Source organism: Hemitrygon akajei, chromosome 30, assembly GCF_048418815.1.
Source record: "Hemitrygon akajei chromosome 30, sHemAka1.3, whole genome shotgun sequence".
Lineage (NCBI taxonomy): Eukaryota > Metazoa > Chordata > Chondrichthyes > Myliobatiformes > Dasyatidae > Hemitrygon > Hemitrygon akajei.
This window is the reverse complement of record NC_133153.1, coordinates 7,186,297-7,204,308: the sequence shown is the minus strand read 5'-3', so window position 1 is coordinate 7,204,308 and position 18,012 is coordinate 7,186,297. Positions and strand designations below refer to the sequence as shown.

Here is an 18,012-nt window from a genome sequence, read left to right as displayed (position 1 = left end):
TTTGAACTGCTGACATTTCAGTTTTTGAATTTTTAGTTTTCATGCTTTACCATTTTCTGTTGCCTCTACTGTGAAAAAGGAGCATATCATTCACAAATAAAAGTTTTCAGTTAAATTGGTCAAAATGTGAACAAAGAATTCTGTGTGAAATACTTTTACAAACCACTATAACTATTACTGGGCTAATTTGGGGTTCAGCTCCGCCCTTCCCTGAGGATCCCACTTGATTTTAGACCAGCCTGTCATATGAGACCTATCAAGTTTTACTAAAAGGCATAGATATTATCAAATGAAATGTTCTTATTGAACTCCCTTGTTACCTCCTGAAAGAATTAAGGAGAGGTCATTTCTGGTTCTCAATGCTGACTATCTCAAAGCTGAGTATTGTCACATGCATAGGTGCAACAAAAAGACTGACTTGCAGCAACATCTCAGGCACAGCATCAGATGCACAATATTCACAGGAAAACCATAAATTAACTATGAAATCAAACAAGAAAGAGCAATTTAGGTAAAACAAAACAAAGTCCATTGAAGTTCAAAGTGTACTATATACTAAGGTAATGATTAGGGTTGTGTAGATGCATATCTCTAACTTATTTCTGTCCTCCTAACTACACCTTTAACCATCCCTTGAAATGAATTCCATTAATTTGCTACCTTCCAAGTTTAACTTACTTGATCCCTTTTGAAAGCAGCATAATTTTAGCAGTCCTCTGACACTAGTCTTGTAGTCAGAGAGAATTGAAATATGTAAATATGTCAGCAGTTTCCTTGTTGGATATTTGTCATTTGGGTCTAGTGATGTATCAATTTTCAAAGATGATAAACTCCTATGTTTAACCTCTGCAATTTTGTACCTTGTTCACCTTGTGATATTGGCATCTTCTTGCTCTTTATAAAAGCAGTTACAAAATATTCATGTAGAAACTTGCCTTTACCACCTGTGTTGCATTTAACAGTATATTTTTGGTCTCTAAAGAGCTCTACACTTTGTTCAGTTATTATCCTCGCTGTCTGTGCTCACAGAAGAGCTTTTAGATTTCCTTTGATGTTAATTGCCAGTAGTTTTCTCCGCTTTACTACTTCCCCTTAATTTTACCTACACTTTCTACACTCTTGCAGGACACCTATTTAGTAAACTCTCTGGCTGATGTGAAACTCCCTTTTGTAATACCACCCTTCCTTTTATGTGCTAGTACATAGAGTGGGCTCTGGATTTGATAGCATTGACTTTTCTCTTTGTGGGAGTATTATACCATGAATGTTTTGCATCTCCTTTTTATGTATGATACCCCAAGACTGGTTCTGTTTGCAAGTAGTGGTTTTAGTTTCCAGTGCACTTCTCAGTCTAACAGAACTGGCTTTGCCCCAGATAGGTTCTCTACTTCTTTCATCTTGTCCTTTAGCCATGATAAATTTAATTGTTATGGTCACTACCGCTGAAATGCTGTCCCATTGGTGAAGACCATTCCTTAAAGTTAAATCCTGATTTGTATTTGCACCATATTCAACTTTGTTGTGTTTGTTGCATATTGTTAATGGGTTTAAGAATTCTGTCCCCTCTGGTTTTTTTTTAAAGTGTCTGTATCATAGTTAAATTTATGATGATACAATTACAGTCTTGTGTCAGAAATCACAGAAATTAGTTAAATTAATGTTTATTTCATTTTTCAATCCATTTGGTGTCTATAGCCTTTCTCAGAGCAGTATTACTTTAACCGTTGGTGAATTCCCCAATCAACAAAATTCTGGGAATCACCAATTGGAAACTGACCTGGATCATCTATAAAATGGATTACAGAAACCCCAAGAAACTTCAAGACATCTTAAGTCTGACCCTTGCTAACAGGAAAGATGGAGTAGCAGCTGATGGTCATTTGCAAGTTTCTCTCCAATCTCTCATCATTCAGTCTTGAATATAAAACCTCTTGAATATAAAGACTTGAAGTTAATTTTTTTACCACACGCAAAAATGTTGGAGGAACTCAGCAGACAAGCAGCATAGATGCTGCCTGCCTGGCCTGCTGAGTTCCTCCAGTATTTTGTGAGTATTGCTTGGATATCCAGCATCTGCAAATTTTCTTGTCTTTTAAATTTCTGGCATATCTTTTAAAATCTTCACCATGGCAGTTACCCCAATGATGGTCCAAAAGTTACAAGTACAAATTTGTGAATGTTAAATTTGTCAGCCTATTTTTATGTAAACTTTAAAACTTTAATATTGTTTTGCAATGCCTAGTATTTGGTATTTTTGGGTAGGATTTTTCCATCTTGAATCTTTTTGACCGAAGTTGATAATATTTTTAATGCTGGAACTCTGAGTTGAAATCGAGGGGAAAAATGGGTTTACTTCTTTTGAATCAAACATATGTAATTTGGCAGCAATGATTTTTCAATGCAAATTTTTCATCAAGGCAGAAGGAAAGTTAGAATCTTCAACCTTCAAAGGACAAACAAAAAAAGATGTAGAGATTAATTTCCACTTAGGTACTTGAGTTGATTGCTTCTGTGTTGAGACTAATCCTTCCACCAGAAGTTCCTGTTTGCTGTGCTTTGTTTTAGCTGGTCCAGAAGGGAGAAGTGAGCTAGAAAGATAGTAGATTAATAATTTTGGGTGTTTGGCCAGTCACTGCTCCTGGCTGGTGCAGCTTGGCCAGTGTGTAGTCGAGAAAGGTGGCAACAACAAACACACCACCTGCTCTTCCTAGAGTCTGTATTAATTTTTGTGTAGCCTGAATCATAAAAAAATGATGGCTGGCACAGAAGCAGCTGTCAGCTCTTGCAAGATCTTAGGAAGGCAGTGAAAATCAAGACTCCTTATGCCTTCCAGCCTGTTGCCCAAGTCAACAGAAGGTACTTGAGCCTCTCTAAACAGAAGATGCAATTATAGTCTTCTCTTAAGGCAACTGCTCTATTTCCCAAAGCATTGTATGATGCTGGCTGGACTTGGAGTAAGTATAGTCCTAATGAAGGGTCTTGGCCCAAAATGTTTATTCCCATCCACAGATGCTGCCTGACCTGCTGAGCTCCTCCAGCACATTGTGTGTTGCTTGGAATAATTAGTTTAGTTAAGAATGAAATATGAATGTGAAGAAGACATCACAAGGGACTTTGTCTAGTTTTCTTTTCACCAGGCAAGTTATGTTTGTGGAAGTGCAACTCTATTTGAAATGTAACAGCTTTATTCATATGATTAAAGATAAATTATTTAAGTGTGCAGAAAGTGGAATAAAACTTAGATTTACATTATTAAAATGAGGCATTGTGCCATGGTTCAATATTTTGTGCTGCTGTTTGACTATGTTTATTAAAATCCTCAGCTAAAGTTTGTCTCATTTTTATGACATTTCATATGTGATCTACCAAACATTCCAGAAAAGAAATGGTCATCTAATGAGCCTTAGCCTAATTTAATTTCTAAATACAATCTTCTTCATTTTTATAGCATTACATTCTGTTATCATTTAATTTGGTTCAGATTCTGCAAGTAAAGAGATTTACGAAGAATATATAGAAATGTTGGGAAGTTTTGCCCTTAAGTGCTATAACTTGTGTCATTCTAATGCCAGGGATAATAGCACTGATTATATTGTCTTCCTTATTCTCATTAATTTTCCAACTTTAAAATTTGCTTATTTTGTTAAAGACTTGTTCTTACTGATTGACAATGTAACGTTCAAGGCGTAAAGTTATTCAGAAATTTGTAAGGTATCTGGTAATACTGTGATCTGTAATTTGTCTTTACATTTTTGTGTTGTGTGTATAAGTCTGTAACTCAGTGATGATCTAAGTCTGCACAGATGTCATCATTTAATAGTGGGTCAAGAGGATAAACACTGACGATTATCATTACGACCGGATAAAATTTGCTGTGAGCCATAATGATTAAGACCTGCAATTTTTTGCAGCTACCTTCTAGAAGGTATCACTATAGTTGAGTGTGTTACAACTGTTACATTTCTTTGCTTTCCATGGTTTACCAGGATGCTGCCTGGTTTAGAGGGCATGTGCTATCACGAGAGGCTGGATAAATTTGGGTTGCTTTCTTTGGAGCCCCGGAGGCTGAGGAAGATCTGACAGATGTTTACAAGATTATGAGAGGCATAGATAGAGTGGACAGAGTGTATCTGTTACCCAGAGATGAAATGTCTAATACCAGAGGGGATGCATTGAAGGTGGGAGGGGTAAGTGTTTTATTGTGAATCATGTATGCCTGGAATGTGCTGCCTATTGGTGGTAGAGGCACATACAAGAGATGTTTGGATAGACACATGGATGTAAGGAAGATGGAGGGATATAAACATCTTACAGGAAGGAGGGATTAGTGTTTGGGTGTTTTTTGTTTTGCTTTTTTGGCTTGGCACAACATTGTGCGCTGAATGGCCTGTTCCTGTGCTGAACTGTTCTGTGTCCTGTGTTCAAAGAATGCTTTGCTTTGTTTTTACCGGTTCCCATTCTGCAGTGTCTTTGATAGTGTGCAGAGTAAAGAATCAGTTATTTGCGTTTTGGGCGTCTTTGGCAATGAATGTTGAAATCATGTCATTAATTTATTGACCTTTTGCCCTTCTATCTAATCCTCATGGGGATTTGCCTGGATATCTGTAGTTAGTTTTGCTTGGTTATTTGGGTGGAAGAGAGGAAATGGTGCTCCGACAGTATTCACCACCACCCCTGTAAACAATGCTTGCTTTTTCCTGGAACTATGATTCACTTGGCTGCCTTATTGATAGGTCGTGAGCCTGATAATGAGCGCCTCTGTGCGAGTACCACTGTCCAGTATACAAGCTGGCCTTTATTTTTGGTCAATTTCTGACACGCTTCCTTTCTTGGGATGGTTAGAATTGCTACAATCCAAGAGGAGGCATTCCATTTCACCATGTCTATGCCAGTATCTAGTGGAACAATTCCATTGGTTCCATTTCCCACTCTCATCGCTGCAAATAGTTTTCTTTGTCCCTTGTAGATGTGGGGGTGATGTGGATTTGAATGACTGTGCACCACTTTCAAAGATGCTGAGAATAGCTGTCCTTGTCCTTCTATGTTTAGTAGCTCCTAGTACCTCGTGCCTGCAGGATTCATCTTTGACCCATGTAATGTAACTCATTCTAAGTGAGTTAAAACCTTGCAGAGCTTTGGTACATAACATTTCTCCTTTGTAACTGTGAGAATCACTGGATCTTTGCATTCCAGGAGTGTTTACTTTTGGGTGTAGTAGAAATAACCATATAGATCATGCAAACCAGGATCTGACTTCTATACCTATGTATGCATCATAACATGGAGGTTAGGAGCAAGCTGGAGATCAGAAGCTGGTGCTGACTTCTCATTCATCTGCTGGATTCTGCAGTGTATCTGGACTTTGATTGCACACAGATCAAAGGGGCTAGGTGCACTTCGAGTTTATCGTCCTTTCAGCCTTACACCAGCCAAGTCTGGCATGGAGAACAGGACCTCATTCCTTTGAACATGTTTGCTGACCTTAACTGAATTCCCAAATCGATTGTCTTTTTTCTTCATTTTACTTTAATGTTTGTCTTTAATTTTTTCTCATCAAAACTTTTTGTTTACTTTCAAATGTTTTTCTGTTTCTGAATGTGTCTGATCATTGATATTAAAAAATAATTTGGCCTGTGACAGCAGCTCACTGCAAACGTGCAGGTGAAGTGGTTCAGGCCCAATCCTCCAGCTTTGGCGTAGTCATTGGCGGCAGGCTCAACCGATATGGCTAGGAGAATAAAATGTAGCTGCGGGAATTTGGCAGGCAACAAGCACAAGTGATGAGATGAGTTTAAGTACGATCTAACCTGATAGCAGAAAGCACTGAATGATTAGCCTCTGGATTGGTCTTCTTATTAAGTGGGGAACATATTATAAATTGTTTATGTGCTGCAGTGCTATAGGCGGGGGGAAGTTGAGTCAGATCTATATTTTGTGTAGGTGTACGAGTATTCTTATGAAATGAATTACACTTAAGATTTATTTCACAGTAAGTAAATATTGAATCCTACTGGAAACTTGATAAATTTTGTTTATGTCCTGGCCTAATCCATGGAAAACTTGCTTTGTTTAAGAACAATTTTTCCCTTAAGTCATGCCCTGTCTTCAGTTCATTGGCTGACACTATGGTGGCAATAGACAAGTCAGTGAAACCTGCATTTCAGTAATTCTGCCAAATGTGGCCCTCTTATCCTAATTGTGCTGAAGGGTTTTAAAACACTGAAACTGATCCTACTGCCCACAACATGCCCTTGGATGAGAGAGGGCAGGAAAGTTATTGGGAAGTGTAATTCTGGTGAAGATGAGGAAAAGGAGCACAAGAAACACCACTGGTAGCTTGCACAGCAGTAACTTTTTCAACTGTTTCTTTCAAATCTGTGCTGTTTAAGAACACACTACTAATAACATGATGTTTTAGAATCTGACATGATGAGTGCCTCTTTCAATGTAGACTATAACTGAGATGGGTGGATGGAATAGGTTATAAGGCACCTTCTGAAGTATTGAGATTCAGAGTTTTTGTTTGCATAAACTAAACATATTCTTGATTCCTGATTTTTCACATTATTGGTTATGGTCAGGGAAGTTCGAAGTTAAAATGAAAGAAAGTACATTAGCAAAATGTGATCATATGGCTGTTAATTATTTCCTCTCCAATTTATTGAAAATGTTTTGCTGAATAAACTTTCAGATGAGAATCATAAGTTTTAAGAGGCGATTACCAGTGTCCATTAAATATAAAAAGATTGATCTTTTTTGAAATGCTTGATGAATACTGAGTGATCTTTTCAGAGTAGTTGGTAAGTCATTACTCGGGGGCCCTCTGATTTAATGAGAGGTCTATTTTTCAATTTCAAACTTAATCTTTTTAAGAGGCAGACTTTAAAATTTAATTGCTAATACATAGGCCATTTGCAGTTGGAATATGCATTTTGTTAATGAACCTAATGGTTATTCAGAGAGCTGTCTCGTTAAAACAGTTTAATTTTATTAAATTCTTCAAGAAGTGATTAATGAATAAGGAAAATTATAGGCATTGCCACAACTTCACAGATAAAATAAGCATTAAAATACTAGAAACTAGAATGATTTAACCCAACGAGTAAAACAGTATATCCGAAAACAACACAAAGCCTTAATTTTCAATATTTCAGAGATCATCTGTCACTAGTACTTACACTGGAACTGTTTTGTATCTCAGTTTGGCTCTTCCACTTCATGTGGTTCTTAAATGTTAACACCAGTGATTTTGTTGGGGAAATAAATTGGTTAGGAACTGTTAAAATTATGGTTATAAAAGAGCCAAAGTAATGCATTACTGGCACTAGAATAAGTTTCAAAGTTTTTGCTTGAAAGGCTCAACAATTAAGAAAAAATAATTAATTTCCTTATTGACACCAGTAATAGAAACAAACCTCCAGGAAAAACACTAAAAAAAAATTTGGAATTAGTTTCATTTGGAAAGGTGGAAGTTCTGTTTGGGATATGAAAGTTTTTCTGTTACATGGGATAGCACAAGGAAGAACAGATGGGAATGAATTCCATTGCAACTTTCTAGTATTGATTTGTGGGAGATTCTGTCAAAGAAATCTGTGTAGTTAGTCCCTTAAGTGTGGATGGAGTAGTCTAAAAGTCCTGATTCTAGTTGGCAGCAATTATAATTTGAAAGCAGTTACTCAGTCAGATATATTAAGAATCCACAGTGATGAGAACTTGTGTAGAATTGAGAAATAATGGCCGTGACACTGCCAGAGTTTCCTGATATTGTGGATCTGATATATGCGTTTGAGTAAATATTTGGAGCCTTGATATCTGATCCAAAAGATGGCTGGCTGATAGCATTAGATTATGTATATCCCTGTAAGCAACAGTAATGCAAACAACTGCCCATTCATCTCCTCCGTCATCTCCAGTCAGGCCCCAAACAGTCCTTCCAGGTGAGGCAACACTTTACCTGCAAATCTGTTGGGGTCGTCTATTCTATCCAGTACTCACAGTACAGCCTTCTGTACATCGGTGAGACCCGACGAAATTGGGGACCACTTTGTCGAGCACCTCCGTTCCATCCACCAAAAGCGGACTTTGCCAGTGGCCAACCACTTTAATTCCTGTCACCATTCACATTCCAACATGTCGCTCCATGGCCTCCTCTTTTGCCACAATGAGGCCACTCTCATCAGAGTGGAGGATCAACACCTTATATTCTAACTAGATAGCCTGTAACCTGATGGCATGAGCTTCAATTTTTTCTTCCATTAATTTCCCCCCCTCTTTTCTCTCCTTTCCTTCCCCCTTCCCTCTCTGTTCCCACTCTTGCTGCTTCTCCTCAGCGGCCCCTCATCTTTCCCTGCTGCCCCTCCTCCTTCTCTTACTGCTATGTTACACTTGCCTTTCCTATCAGATTCCTTCTTCTGCCTTTATCTTTCCAGCCTTTACCTTTCTAACCACCTGGCTTTACCTATCCCTTCTAGCTCAGCTTCCTTCCCTACTGACACCCGCCTTTTGATTCTGGCATTTTCCCAATTCTGTTCCAGACCTGATGAAGGGTCTCGGCTCAAAATGCCAACTGTTGTATTCATTTCCATAGGTGCTGCCTGACCTGCTGAGTTCCTGCAGCATTTTATGTGTGTAGCATTGGATTCTGTCAGTCTTGTATATAGCTGTTGCATTTTGCTTGAAACTGGAACTTCAACACAGTAGCTTTCATTCTTATAAGGTGGTTGCTGAAGAGTTCACCTGACATTTGTAAAAGACGTACTTTGGGATGTATCACAATTAGAATAAACACATTTTGACCTTTTTCTGGAACTGATAACCAAACAAGAAGCCAGGTCTTTGCAAGACCAGTAACCAGTTATTGAGGGCAGCAGTTTAATTAGCACATTAACACAAACATTTATAAGAAGGTTAAGACATAGGAACAGAATTAACCCACTTGGTCCATCAAGTCTGCTCCACCATTCCATCATGGCTGATTCATTATCCCTCTCAACACTGTTCTCCTGCCTTCTCCCTGCAAACTTTGATGACCTGACTAAACAAGAACCTATCAACGTTTGCTTTAAATATACTCAATGACTTGGCCTCAACAGCCATCTGTGGCAATTAATTCCTCATATTCATCACTCTCTCTGGCTAAAGAAATTCCTTCCTATCTCTGTTGTAAATGAGGATTCCTTAGTCCCTTTGTACCTCTAATTTTCAAATTTTCTCCCCATTTATTCTACTGAAGTGCATGACTATGCACTTCCCGACACAATATTCCATTTGTTCCTTCTCCCAAACTGTTGAAGTCCTCCTTCAGACTCCCTGCTTCCTCAACACTACCTGCCCCTCCACCTATCTTCGTATCACCTGCAAACGTGCCCACAAAACTAGTATCCGTCTTCCAAATCTTTGACATATAGTCGGCCCTCCTTATCCATGGGTTCCGCATGCACGGATTCAACCAACTGCAGATCGGGAAAACCTGGAAATTCCCTCTCCAGCACTCGTTTGAGCATGTACAGACTTTTTTTCTTGTCATTATTCCCTAAACAATACAGTATAGCAACTATTTACATAGCATTTACATTGTATTAGGTAATATAAGTAATCTAGAGATGATTTTAAGTATACGGTAGATATGCATAGGTTACCGTGGATCGGGAATCGATTTTTAAAAAACCGGAAGTTTTTTAAGTCGGAACAGGTACATCCTGTATTATTTAGCATCAATTAGTCAAACGTTTGTCTTAGTATATAGTACATACTGTTTTTTAACCTATCTGTGCATATAAAAACACTTAAGAAACGTGTGTATTTCAATAATTAAACCGCTGTGTTGCTTAGTAAAAATTGTAGCTTTCATCGGGGCAGGGCCTTCACATGCTCCATTCTCACTTTACCCTTTAAAATTGTTACGATTGTTGACCGACTGTAGCCGAACGCTTTTCCAACGACCGATGGTGTTTCACCTCTTTCCGATCACTTTATTATTTCCACTTTATTTTCAATCGTGATCGTTTTCTGGAACAGAAACACTACAGGCGGCGGATCCTGAGCTCTGCTGGGTCCTAAAGTCCACCACAATGAGACTGGCTAAATAAGGTCTGGAGCTCCACTGGGTCCTAAAGTCCACCGACTTGAGCATCCATTTTTTGGGGTATCCGCGGGGGGTCCCGGAGCCAATCCCCTGTGGATAAGGAGGGCCGATTTTTTAACGTGAAAGGAAGCGGTCCCAATGTTGACCACTGCAGAACACCACTTGTCACTGACAGCCATTCGGAATAGGCCTCCTTTATTCCCTCTATTTGCCTCCTGCCAGTCAGTCTTCTATCCATGCTAGTATCTTTCCTGTAATACCATGAATCTTATCTTGTCAAGCAGCCTTATGTGCAATACCTTGTCAAAATCTTTCTGGAAATCCAAGTAAACAACATCCACTGGTTCCTTTGTCTTTCATGCCTGTTATTTCCTCAAATATTGCAACAGATTTGTCAGGCAGGAATTCCCCTTTAAGGAGACCAGGGAGGTAGTTACCCTGAAGTTGTAGGAGGCAGGTACTTGGGTGACTGTCAGAGGGAAAGGAAATGGGCAGCCAGTGCAAAGTGTCCCTGTGGCCATTCCCCTCGATAATAAATGTACTACTTTGGATACTGTTGGGGGAGGGGTGGGGATGACCTCCAGCGCTAAGCTGCAGTGATTGGGTCTCTGGCACTGAGTCTGGTGCTTTGGCTCAGAAGGATGGGGAGGGAGAAAGAAGAGGACATAGAGGATTCAATGGTTAGAAGAGTAGACGTGAGGTTCTGTGGACATGAAAGAAGGGATGCTGCCTCCAAGGTGCGATGGTCAGGGATGTCACAACATTATAAAGGGGGAAGGACAGTGAATTGAAAAGGATGATGAATACAGGACTGAAGGTATTGTATTTGAATGAACGCAACATACGGAACAAGATAGATGATCTTGTGACGCAGTTAGAGATTGGCAAGTAGGATGGGGTGGGCATCAAAGTTGTGGCTGAAAAAATTATAGCTGGGAGCTTAATATCCAAGGATATATTGTATCAAAAGGGCAAGTAGATAGCAGAGGGGGTGGTGTGGCTCTGTTGGCAAAAAATGAAATCAAATCCGTAGAGAGGTGACATGGGACTGGAATCCTTGTGGGTAGAGTTAAGAAATTGCAAGGATAAAATGACCCTGATGGGAGTTATATACAGGTCCCCAAACAGTAGCCAGGATGAGGGATGTAAATTTCAATGGGAAATAGAATAGGAATGTGATGGCAATGTTACAATAATCAAGGGGAATTTCAATATGCAGGAAGATTAGGACAACCATGAAGGAATTTGTAGAATGCCTATGAGATGGCTTTTTAGAGCAGCTTGTGGTTGAGCCCACTAGGGGAAAGGCAATTCTGGATTGGGTGATGTGTAATGAACCAGATTTGATTAGGGAGCTTTCAGTAAAGGCACCTATAGAAGACAGTGATCATAATATGATAGAACTCACCCTGCAGTTTGAGAGGGAGGAACTAAAGTCAGATGTATCAGTGTTACAGTAGAGCAAAGGGGGTTACCAAGGCATGAGAGAGGAGCTGGCTAAAGTTGATTTGAAGTGTACACCAGCAGGGCTGATGGCAGAGAGCAATGGCTGGACTTTTTGGGGGCACTTTGGAAGGCACAGGATAGATACGTGCCAAAGATAAAGACCTATCACTCTGGTTCCCGTACCCCTGCCAAATTAGTTTAATCCCTCCCAACAGCTCTAGCAAACTTGCCTGCAAGGATGTTAGTCCCCCCTGGTTCAGCTGTAACCCATCCTTTTTGATCATCTGCTGCCTCAGAAATTCCTGAGAGTAGATCTCAGAAAGCTGCCTCCACCAACTGTCCATATTGTTTACTTAAACTGGGATCAATCAGTATAAGTTGGTCTTTAAACATATTTGTTCTTAACGGTAAAGAACTCAATGTTTGTAAAATAGTGTGTGGCGCTTGGCCAAGTGGTTAAGGCGTTGGACTAGTGATCTGAAGGTCATGAGTTCGAGCTCCAGCCGAGGCAGCGTGTGTGTCCTTGAGCAAGGCACTTAACCACACACTGCTCCAGTCCACCCAGCTGAAAATGGGTACCAGCAAAATGCTGGGGGTTAACCTCGCGATAGACTGGCGTCCTATCCTGGGGGGAGTCTCATACTCTCAGTCACTTCAAGCCACGGAAACCAGCATAAGCACCGGCCTGATAAGCCTATAACGCTTGGGACAGACTTTAACTTTTTTGTAAAATAGTACAGGTTTCTCCCGCTATCTGAAGGTAGAGTGTTTGTAAGCCGAAATGGCGTAAAACGAAGAAGAAATTACTATATATATATATTTATAGGAAAATTTCTTGAGCATTCTCAGACCCAAAAAATAACCTACCAAATCATATCAAATGGCACATAAAACCTAAAATAATACCAACATATAGTAAAAGCAGGAATGATATGATAACTGCACAGCCTATATAAAGTAGAAATAATGTATGTACAGTGTAGTTTCACTTACCAGAATTGGGAAGATTGAGCCAAAACTGATTTGTATTAAAAAATTGGCACATACACACATGTACGCACCTGCCCGCGCAAGGCTTCATGGTCATGGTAGTCTTTCTCAGGGTAAACACAAGTTTAAAGTGGGCGTCCTTTTTCGTAAAAGTGAAAATGCTCTTTCGGTTAGCGAAAACAGGTACTAATGTAGGTCTTTCGTAAAAGCGAAATGCTGTAAAGCAAACGTTCGGAAAGCGGGGGACGCCTGTATCTTGATAATTTTCTATTCAAGGCAGATCTTTTTAAAGCATTTCAAAGCTGATCTACTGATCATAAAATGAATATAAAATCATATGCTTAAGTAGAAAGTTGTGTTTAAATTTTAATGTGCTAATTAGAACCTGATTATTATTATAGCTTATAAACCATGTGTTGGCAAAAAGGACTGGAGGAAAATGCTTACATCAGCTGCAACATGAGTAGAATTCTTCACGTGTTTGGAACAAGTTGCAACCAAGTAACCTCCATTGAAAGCTTTTCTTTACTCTGGTCTTGAAGTAGTATAGCTGTTAATAACTGTTGAATATTTTTCGCCTTAATAAACTAGTAACTGTTTAACTTAGAATCACTACGATTTGTAAATGTCCACCCTGATTTAAAATGACTCACCCTGACTTTTGTAGAAATGGTTCCTATAAATCAACCCCTGGATTGAAAGAAATACCCACCCTTTCGATTGATGTGAAACTTTGGTGCTATTTCAAGCATCTGTGTGGTTGATATTTTATCAGAACTAGGAAAAGACAGAAATCCAAGTTTCAGAGATTTATTAATTGCTACTGGTGTGCTCCCAACTTTGCCAACAAATAATGCTCAACCCGGCAAGCTGCTCCAGGAGACTGCTTGTTATATCAGCACTGAAGTGCTGGGGACCTCCACCATACTTTTATTTCAGATTTGCAGAAACTGTGGTGCTTTGTATCTTGATGTCCCAGTGCTCTCTTTTCACTTATCCATGGGCTTTTGGGGGATGGAGCGGAGGTGCTCAACAACGTAGCACCCCAACTTATGACCAGTCTCACCAACGTACAGGAGGCCGCATTGTGAGCACCAGATACGGTAGACAGCTACAGTAGATTTGCAGATGAAGTGTTGCCTCATCTGGGAAGATTGGGGTCTCAGTCCCTTCTCATCCTCCCCCATCATTTTATTCTGATGTTTCTCCCCTTCCTTTCCAGTCCTGATGAAGGGTCGCAGCCTGAATCGTCGGCTGTTTGTTCATTTTCATGGATGCTGCCTATCCCCAATCAGGCCCAGTCTATCCAAATACTTTTATATCTTGTCCCTTAGAATACCTCCCAGTTATTTACCCACAACTGATGTCAGGTTCACAGTACTAAAATTTCTTGGCCTATTCTTAGTTTTAGAATACTGGAACAACGTTAGCTACCCTCTCGTCCTCCACCACCTCACCCATGGCTAAGTATGTTTTAAGCATCTCTCAGGGCTCCTGTATTTTCTGCACTGGTCTCCCACAAGGTCCGAGGAAACTTGTTGGCTGGTCCTGGGATTTATTCACTTTAATTCATCTCAAGACAGCCAGCACCTCCTCTTTCGTAGTCCAGATATGGTCCATGAACTCACTATTCTTTTGCCTCAGTTCTAAAGTCTCCATGTCTGTCTCCTGAATAAATATGGATGCAAAACAAAAATTAAGTTCTTCCCCATCTCTTTCAGCTGCATGAATAGCTGACCACACTGATCTTAAAGAGGACTAATTTTGTCCTTTGGGATGGATCTAGACAAAAATCTGACATATCAAGGAAATAGAGATGATGGGAAACTGCCACTGAGTTTAGGCCAGTGTTGATCAGCCACGATGTTATTGAATAGCCGGGCAGACTTGAGGGGCTGAGTAGCCTACTGCTCTGTCTAATTTCTTAGGTTCATAGAGTGCTAAGCCTTGAAACTTAATCTCAATGAAAATATGGACATTGGATTTTGAGTTACCATTTTAAAATGTAAATTTTTTATATTTTTCTGTTCTAGTTTGAAATTGAATTTCCAGAGCGTGTTGTTACATTAATAACTCTAATAATATAACTGGTTTTGTATTTGCATATAAAACACTATAAAGCCTTAACTTTAAGGGTCTAGTATGTTTTAAGATATTTCAATATGAAGTTAATAGAGCTCCATGTTTGTTTAGAACTGTTAATTATGATTTCTGGTACAATTCTGTAGAACTGGGTTTGAGAAAATAGTTGGTAAAATTGATTGAAATTGTAGTAGATATTGACAACATGTGTTGTTTTTGCTCTATCCTTTCCCTTTCTGTTTATTTGTCCATTAATTCTGATTTGAATAAACAGTGCTTAACTAAAAATCCCATGGTGTATACTTTGCAACATATGTATTTCACCCTGAGACACATCCTTACTGGAAAAGCGAACTAGAATGAAGTTAGCTGTCAGTCTGTTGGTATTTTAGTGAGTGATGAATGGTGGTGTAAGCTCCATTTTCTGCAGTACAGAGTAAAGAAGTTGATTTAATTTGCATGTGAAGATTTTAACGTAATATGAGAATTTATTCACATCAACTTTCAGAGGATGGCAACATTGTTAAGTTAACTCAATTCTTTTTGCTGCTGTCTTATTAGGAATTTCAACCTAAGAATGAAGCGGGACACCTCGTTATTCACAGATGATTTTAAAGTGGAAGTGTCAGGTGAAGTGCTGAATTATGATGTCTCCCACATCTACACTGGAGAAATCTATGGTAAGATTATTAATTGTAAACTAAAGTAATTGCAAGTGTATGCTACCAAAACAATTTGCTGATACGGCTGCTTCAGTGATCAGAACCAGTTAATTACTTTCTAAAATTTCCTCATTATCTACAATGTGAAAGTAATGGTTTTGTTAAAAATAAAATTAATGCAAATAATATGAAAGCTTAAATAATATATGGTGCTACTTTATATGGTGTCTTTGTCATCCTATTTTCCCTCCAACTTCTTAAGTGCATTTACTTCCATTAGGTAAAATATACGTTTAATCTCTGCAACTGTTTAGGCCAATATTTTATTTTCCAGCTGGTTAAGATGTGATTTGGTGATGTACCTCAATCAAAAGATGTAGACCCAAACCTAATCATGGTTTCTTATGCAGTGTTTTGTCCTAATCTTCTCTAACCTTTAGCTAAAGTAACTACTCATATCTAAATGTATTTTTATCAATGACGTGAATAAAATGTTAAAATAAATTATCAGAGCTAATTCTTAAGACAAAAATAGTTGTTACCTTGTTGTTCAGGTAATTAGGAATGAATGGTTAGGAAGGTCACACATTCAATTCACAGTTTGTACTTTGTTTGCGGGAACTGTGAATGCATTTGAAAGGTCTAATAAGCCATGATTACATCTTCATGATTGCAGTCTGATGACTGTATTGGATATGCATATGCATACATCAGTGAAGACTGGATCAAGGTCATTCAACTGCATCCACTATTGACTAGCCTGTGAATGGAAAGTCATTTTGCATTGAACAATATTTTCTGCTGTCATCAGAGTTCAAATTGTATTTCAGTATTTCACAAATCGATTGAAGTCTCAAGCATGGGGGATATATATGTGAGGCAAATGTCTATTTTAAAGAAATGGTTATATGCCCATAAGGTGATGGGTAATGCCTGTGACAAAGTTGTACTTTACTGCTACAGCGTCATGCCAGCCTGATATGTGATCAAGTCTGGTGTTCCCCCTGGACTAAACCTCTGCTGTGCCTGACAGGAAGATCTTTGACAGCGTCGTGCTGCTGAGAGACACCATTGCCTGGGTGCAGGACGGTGGGGTGAATGCCTGCCTGGTCATTTTGGACCAAGAGAAAGCCGTTGAAGGGATATCACACACGCACATGCTGGATATACTTTCCAGAATGGCCTTTGGGATGGAAATTAGTAATTGGATCCAACTGCTCTGTAGTGCTGTCAGATAGCTTCCCTGTCACGTCTGGAGTCAGGCAGGGTTGCACACTGTCCCTTGTTTTGTTTGTGTGGTGCTTAGAACCATTTACTGAAGCTATCAGAAAGAATGGGAGCAGCGGAGGGACCCATGTGAAACCCTCCTTGTATATGGACAACTTTGCCATCCTTTGTTCAGATCTGAAGTCAGTTGGCAGATTGATCAGTGCCTGCGACCAGCTTGAGTTGGCACCAGGGGCCAGGGCTAACCGCGGCAAGAGCAAGGTCATGCTCTTCGGTAACTGGCCTGAGCGATTCAGTGTCCCCTTCACCATCAGGTCTGATTAGGTGAAGACGCTGGGGATCTGATTCGGAGGGGCCAAGGCATGCAACAAAAATTGGCTGCAGGGTACTGGGAAGGTAAAGCAGAAATTGGAAAACACTTCAGAAGCTGGGACTTATGGGAGTGTTTACCTGATTGATAACTGGGAAGGACCTGATCATCAGGCGTGAGGTGCTCTCAGAGCTAATTTATTTATTAATTTATTGGGATACAGCGTGGAATAGGCACTTCCGGCTCTTCAAACTGCACCACCCAGCAACCCCTGATTTAACCCGAGCCTAATCAATGATGATGGCATCCATTAGTCTCTCGAGACCATGGATCAGCCTGGACAGTCTGCTTCAAGGATTGTCCACTCCAGGGCGCAGGCATGGAAGACTGGCAGTTGCCCATGCTGCAAGTCTCCTCTCTCCATGCCATCGACATTGTCCAAGGGAAGGTCAAGGGCCGATACAGCTTGGTACCAGTGCCTTCGTGGGAGTTGCCAGAATGAGGTTGAAGGCAACGTCAGACTGCCTTAGGGACTCCGGCTCCAGATTTGTCCTCAGGGTTTACTCCCGAAGCCTTTCCCATGAGTGGGTATGGCCGCAAGGCAGCGGAGGTTTGAAATCAGAGTTTTCCCTCCCTCAGATGGACTGCCTTCCCAGGCTCCATCTACCTGAATCACTGCACAATTTACAATGACCAATTAACCTACTAACTGGTACATCTTTGAACTGTGGGAGGAAACTGGAGCACCTGGAGGAAACCTACACTTTCCATGGGGAGGACGTACAGACTTCTTACAGATAATGGCAGAATTGAACTCCAAACTCCCAACACCCCAAGTTGTAATAGGTTGCGCTAACTGCTGTTGTCCTTGGTGCAGAAGTGGCCCATCCTCTGCCCCTCCAGCTTGGGAATCACCTTGCCCATCTCCAGGTTTATCTGGGGATCAAAGATGGAGCAGGTCAGACAGGTCACAGTGCACATGTTCCTGGATAACAGGGGCAAAAATGTACCTAATGTCACCCTCACCCTGATAACTACCTTCGTGTCTGGCTGCATCAGGCTGTACCTGGTACTGAAGTAAGTGGGCATCAAGTACTACTACATGCTAAGGTTCTGTCTGACCCCAGCATTGCAAAGAATGGGTCCAGCCCCGATGGCGTGCAATGTCCCAGTCTGTTGAATGTTGCTGCACTACTTGTCATTTGTGGAAA

General features: G+C 40.1%; 1 protein-coding gene across 1 annotated transcript in view; it reads left to right on the top strand.

Moving 5' to 3' along the window:
• The window catches only part of adam10a (ADAM metallopeptidase domain 10a), a 146,456-nt gene that overhangs the window by 54,348 nt on the left and 74,096 nt on the right, over positions 1-18,012 (top strand). Inside the window, exon 3 of the mRNA XM_073032922.1 lies at positions 15,164-15,282. Within this exon, the coding sequence (XP_072889023.1) occupies positions 15,164-15,282 (119 nt within the window). The remainder of the gene's footprint in view (positions 1-15,163; positions 15,283-18,012) is intronic.